Genomic DNA, 6,064 nt, shown 5'->3' with positions numbered 1-6,064 from the left:
GGGCAAAAATCTTTGTTGTTTAATACATTAATTCCCAATTATTATGTTATTAAATATTTTAATATATAGTCATTTAAAAGGTTCCTATAAAAAGTTTTAATCTTGGTTAAAGAATCTAAACTCATGATTGTAATTTTATTTAGTTTTGGAGTGTTCATGGTGCCGTGTGTCATAAGTAGGGGCATCACTGGGGTTTCTGGGACCCCTGGCTAACCAGGCCCCAACGCCTGAATATATGTGTGACCAGGTCCCCATTACATAAAAATGGCATTTGTGTCAAATATTTATTTGTTTATCATCCAAGTATTAGTTTACTTTCATCACCTGTTTTGACTCTTTTTTTCTGGTAGGCGGGACTTTCGTTGCATTTAGCCCGTTTCAAAGTAACAGAACAGAAGAATTTTGTTAAAATATATAATCTTCGCTTGTGCTTACGCTCCGTGCAGATGTGAATTATTCCCAGAACATATCTTTTGTTTAGAAACACTCCTTCTTTGGATATTTGAGAAAAACGTGACGGAGTTTGAATGGGGAGAGTATGTTGACTCCAAATTACACTGAAAATATAACATTTCAGTTCAGTCATCTCACAACCACAAAGAGAAGAAAGTCACATTCCATCTGTGGTCTCATTAAATTGTATATTTGGTGATTTATAACCCAGTCCAGAAAATCTGCCCAATAAAAATACCGCACCACACACTCACAAACACACTGGCATTATGACTTCACATTAAACCGCTGTGCTTCATAACTTCAAAATAATGAAGTCACTCACAATAACAGACAGAAGAGGAATTAGTTGCATTTTATTAGAAAATAAAAGTTCATAAATCAAAAATAACCATTTCAAAACATTTCATAACAGATGTTATCTAAATCTATGTGAAGATTTCTTGATAAGGTTGTGCATGAACTTAAAAGTTCATTTTCACATATTGCCTCCAAATTCCACTTTACTTGTGCTGTTGAACATGTCAGACTTTTTGTTAAAAACATACAGGAAGACACTAAAGACAAATACAGTATTTCGTTGTTTGGTTTGTTGTTTCTCTTTTCTATACAGAAACACAGTTTACGGAATAAAATATGAACTTTTCTCTGAGACATTTCCACTTTTGATGCGTTGAGCAACAGAAACAGAAGAGAGATAGAAGGACAGGAAATGCTGGAAACAGCCAGACAATATGATGGACATTATGAAATATATGCAAACATAATGATAAACAGAAAGAGAGCACCATAACAGGCAGAAATCTTCAAGTAAAAGATCAGCCGTGTACCAAAAAAGGGTTGTTGTGTCTTGTTTTATGGATATGGCATTTAAATATTCTCTGATGATAAAACACAAGTACACACATAGTATACAGTTGTTCTTTTTAAACATGAATGTTTTATGGATGTTTAGATTTTTTTTACTGAGAAACAAGACTGAATTGCTGATTTTCACTGGTGAAGTCATTGTAAATCTTGGTCTGTCATCTTCCCGATCTGTTTGTCATTTATCTGTCAACCACTTGTTAATATCAGTGTGACTTGATGTTTTCTGTGCTTTTATTAGTGGAGTGTGTGAAGTGTGTCACACCATGCCGTTCTCCTGTCGTGGTTTATGTATGGTGGTGGTTATCTGTGGACTGTGTAGAGAAGGTGCAAGCGTGCACAGAAATCCAGCCAGCAGGGTCAAACCCAGACCGCCCCACGCACTGAACATGGACCAGCCGTACCCATGACTGATGTCCTCCGGCAGGCCGTAAAGGTAGCGCGGATACCGCGAGAGCTCGAAATTAATCCCGGCGACACACGTGCACAGAGAAATGATGCAGCAGGTACCTGTGAAATCGACATGACATGCAATAAACATTGCGGCAGTCAAATTTCATGAATAACACCGCGCATTTATTTCATTTTTAAAGTTTGATGACGTCATTTTTGCCACTCTTATGTTCTAATGTTTAACATATTAAACATCTGCATTTCAAGCAGAAGTTTTGTGCAATTCCACACACCCATTTTTTCTTTCCCCTGCTGCCATCTAGTGGTTGTTTGTAAAATGACACAACCCATTTTTTCAATGCTTCTCACCTCCCATCAGGAAGAGCAGACCTGCTACATACTGCATTAGCTCATTGTGTTTCCAGCAGCCCAGCACGCCAATGATCCAGCCAAACAAGATGATGGCAACAGCCATGCCTATAAAACCTGCCGTCATCCGCTGCAGATCTGCAGAAACACAGAACAGAGGAGTATTGCAAGCACGCTGCAACATTAGCTGATGCATAAAGTAGTACATGCTGGGAAATTACTGCTGGAAGTTAAGTCCCTGCTTTAATGCTTGTGTGACACATTCTGAAGAATATTGATGAATATTGATGATCAAGCATTCTCACTAAACATGGAATAAATTATTGTATTACAATCTATGATACAATCCACAGAATTATGATGTTTACTCTTTCCCCGCCATTGACGAGTAATCTCCTAATTAAAAAAACCAAGGGTTCCCTGCGAAAGACGAGTTATTACGGCAATTGGTATTTGTACTAATGTACAGCAGGTGGCGCTGTTACGCCACTTTGGAAAAAGCACAAAATCTATGAAACTAGAACGTTTATTTTATTATCTGTTTTTAATGATTGTTCTGAGTCTAATTTGGGTTGAGTAGTTGACAAAAAAAATGTTGATTATCTCAGCTGTCTAATCAAAGTAGTGCATTTTTTAAGAAACCTACCCACATCTAAGGGGTGATAAAAAATAACAAATGAGGATAGAAGAATATGGTTTCTTTTGTTTAAAAATGAGATACTCTATTCTTTCATTCGACAGATTGTTTATACATATATTCGTTTCTGGAAATTTACTGCGAGCCATCAAATTTAGTGAAAATGTTAAAAACGCTGGAGCTGGATGACGACTTTAAAGAAAGGCTGACGGGGAAAGAGTAAAACATGATATGATATCTGTGGACATGGTAAGATGTCAATGTTAATTGGAGGTTCATGATTGGAGGCTTAATTAGGCTAAATATGTCATGAATAAAGTTACACCCCACTGACTTAAGCAGAAAAATTATTAAATTAAGCTGTCATTTGTTAGTAGATAATATGCTACTCGTTGTAGTATAATATTTCAATTGTTTTGGAGATTATAGTGTCACATTCAGTCTGTAAGAACTACATCTGAAGTCATTAACCTATTGGTCCGGTTAATAATTTACGGATGGAATTGATGCGAAGAGAAGCCGTTTACTTTCGGTTTTAATGTAAGTTCAAATGAAAACAATAGGTGTCAGTCGTTGGGTGTCATTATAAAGGTGACTCACGGAGAACGTGCCACTCATCTTGTCGTATAGTCTTGGTGATGTTCACAGGCAGATTTCGAGGGATATTGGCTGAGGAGTAGTAATACTTTACCGGCGTACAGCGCTGAAGCAAACCTGCAAACATTCACAGAAGTATTTATAATAATTATGAATTTGACAGATTCTTGTATTCAGGGAAATTCACTGTAAAGTGTACAAACTATATCACGTTTGTGTGTTCCCTGTGTTCCCAATGTCAGCGCCATACTTCACCAGTCAAACTACAGGTGCTATTCCATTCTGAATGCATTGCTTCTAATAGTACCAAACCATCTGAATAGTAGTAAATGTAAATGTCACTTTTTTATGTATATAATAGGATCAATAATTATCTCTTTCTGTGGTCAGTTTAGACTGCTGGAAGGAGCATGCTGCAGTGTGTGCATCAGTCATTTTGTTCCATTTATTTATGATATATACCTGACTAATTTAAGTAATGAAGCATTTGTTCAGATGATGTACAAAACAAAACTATGTTATACTATGCTTTTAAAACAACACTTTAGAAGGTTTCTCACAACTCCCTCGTGTGGTTGATAATCACAATTCTCTGTTGCCAGTGTTGTTATTCGGTGTTGATGTATAAGCTTCCCTGTGGGCACCACAATACATGTCAATTTATTTACTAAGCTGATGGAACCGGCAAATGCAGGTACGTTTAGAAACCATATCACAATCTTCCACAGACAGGGGAGTTGTCAAGAGTTGTTCATACACTGAAATAATTTTAGAGACATTATTTTTAGGTTGAAAAACTACAAAGTGTTGCTTTGAAGGAGAAATGAAGAGATTTCAGCAGCAGCAGTTGTAATTTCTGAAGACATAGTTATGTATATTATATTGCATTTCTGTCAAAAGACCCTCCTAAATATTACACACAGCACCTTTAACACTCACACTGCCATTGATTCAAAAATATTTTTCAAGGATTTTGTGTGTCTGTTGTTTAATTGTGGTTGGATTATAAACAGCACAGTTTTAAGAAAAACAATGTGACTTGGCAAAAATTGTACAAACATCAACTGTATATTAAGAACTGGTAAGATTTTAGTCCAAATTTGCTTTATTTCCTGTGAGCATTTTTTGTACCAAACACCACATTGTTTAGGCTACAATACACCAAGTCATTTTTTGTTATTTACTTTTTTCTACATAAAATCATCCTAATGCTTAGAAATCTAATTGAAATCATATAGTGAAATTACCAGACTTGCCTGGATTTCACAGACAGGGTCACATTTGTCAATATGTTTTTGTTATGACATAAATTCAACATGGCTGAAGAAGGGGGTGATGCACCATTTATCATTTATCAAACAGACTATCAAATAACACAAATTACACAATGGATATAACAGTTTTAGCCATTTGTGATGTAATATTCTAAGAAGGGGTCTTTTTGTTTTAGGATTAAACTCTAAAATTGAATTCATTGAATCTGCAGAAAACGTATTCATATTTAGTCAAGATCCACAACTTTTATGCCACCAAAGACTATTTGTGTCTATATAGTTTTAGCTTTAATGTGATTATTGAGTAGAAGCGCGTGAGCTGTTATTGTTGATGTGACTGATCAGCACCTTGGATAGCGCCATCGCTTCCCAACCATCCTTCTGAAAACCAATCAACTTACTAAATCAACTTGAACTCAACACAATTTCATTGGTCTGATAAGCATCGTCACCTTTAAAAATCAGATCCTCGTTTTCCAGGTCGAATCCTTCTCGATGGCATTTCTTCCACAGGCCGGTGGTGGTTGAGTTGTAGTGGCGGCTGCAGCGCGACTCCAGGACGGGCTCTGGGTGCAGGGATTCCCGCAGAGCAGCTCCGGGCTCTGGGCGCATCCGGAGCGGGAGGTTTTGGTTTGAGATGTAAATGTAACCCGGGTTGTTTCTCTTACTGGCGTATTTTTTGCATCGATCCCGGTGCTTCCGCGCATCCGTCTCGTACCAGTAGTCCGTGCTGATGGCCATGATCAAGAGTCCGATGGAGCACAAGGCCAGAAAGAGGCCGGACGCCGTTAGAATCCTCATGATGCCAGCGGACAGCTGTCACGTCCTCCGCCGAGCCCATATCATCCTAGCATGACGGAGCTCTAGACGGACATGCTTGTGTGTTTCCTCTGCTGTGGAGACTGAGTTGAGCCAATGCTGAGACTGGAGACTGCTGATGAGAGCGCAGGCGATTCGTCCGACAGCAGCTTCAGTCGCACAGCTGTTATCCTGCTCAGACGATGATGCCCCCTTTCACCTCAAAATCAAAATAGATGTCACATATTTCATGTAAAATAAAGCGTATTACATTTTAAAATGATTACATATCGTTTTCGGTCATATTATATTCTGATGAATTTAAATGTCATTATAATAGTGTACCTGTCGTAAAAACTATAATGCAAACTGTGTTTTGTGCACAAAGCTATTTGTCTACATAATGCAATTGCACGATTTCCTTTTTACGATTTCCAGGCAGCATGCGCACTCGCTTTGCCAGCATAATTGACATATTAATACATAAAGGGAGCACGGGGCACAGATTAACGTGGGGTTAAAGGTACAGTATGTTAGAATTTTGCAGTAAAATATACAAAAAACACTAGGCCAATGTTATATATTTTTTCAGCTGAGTACTTACAATATCTCAAATGTTTCCAACTGCTTTTAAATCGTGAGAAAATCGCCATTCTAAACATTGGACCGGGGCCGT

General features: G+C 37.7%; 1 protein-coding gene across 1 annotated transcript; it reads right to left on the bottom strand.

Annotated features, from left to right (window-relative positions):
• Positions 1–812: 812 nt before the first annotated feature.
• tmem276a (transmembrane protein 276a) lies at positions 813–5,836 on the bottom strand. The gene is made up of 4 exons (XM_056739207.1): positions 5,043–5,836; positions 3,320–3,433; positions 2,083–2,220; positions 813–1,830 (listed from the first exon to the last, which is right to left on the bottom strand). The coding sequence occupies exons 1-4, from the start codon at positions 5,389–5,391 to the stop codon at positions 1,580–1,582; spliced, it is 852 nt and encodes a 283-aa protein (XP_056595185.1). The 5' UTR covers positions 5,392–5,836; the 3' UTR covers positions 813–1,579.
• Between the last annotated feature and the right edge of the window lie 228 nt (positions 5,837–6,064).

The sequence above is a fragment of the Triplophysa dalaica genome, chromosome 24 (genome assembly GCF_015846415.1).
Source record: "Triplophysa dalaica isolate WHDGS20190420 chromosome 24, ASM1584641v1, whole genome shotgun sequence".
In the NCBI taxonomy this organism is placed as follows: Eukaryota; Metazoa; Chordata; class Actinopteri; order Cypriniformes; family Nemacheilidae; genus Triplophysa; species Triplophysa dalaica.
This window is presented reverse-complemented; position numbering and strand designations above follow the sequence as displayed.

Coding starts and splice junctions, on each gene's coding strand:
- tmem276a (XM_056739207.1), bottom strand. CDS start 5,391: ATGAGGATTCTAACGGCGTCCGGCCTCTTTCTGGCCTTGTGCTCCATC. Junction 3,434..5,042: donor CGAGGATCTGATTTTTAAAG/GTGACGATGCTT, acceptor GAATGTTTGCAG/GTTTGCTTCAGCGCTGTACG. Junction 2,221..3,319: donor AGATGAGTGGCACGTTCTCC/GTGAGTCACCTT, acceptor GTGTTTCTGCAG/ATCTGCAGCGGATGACGGCA.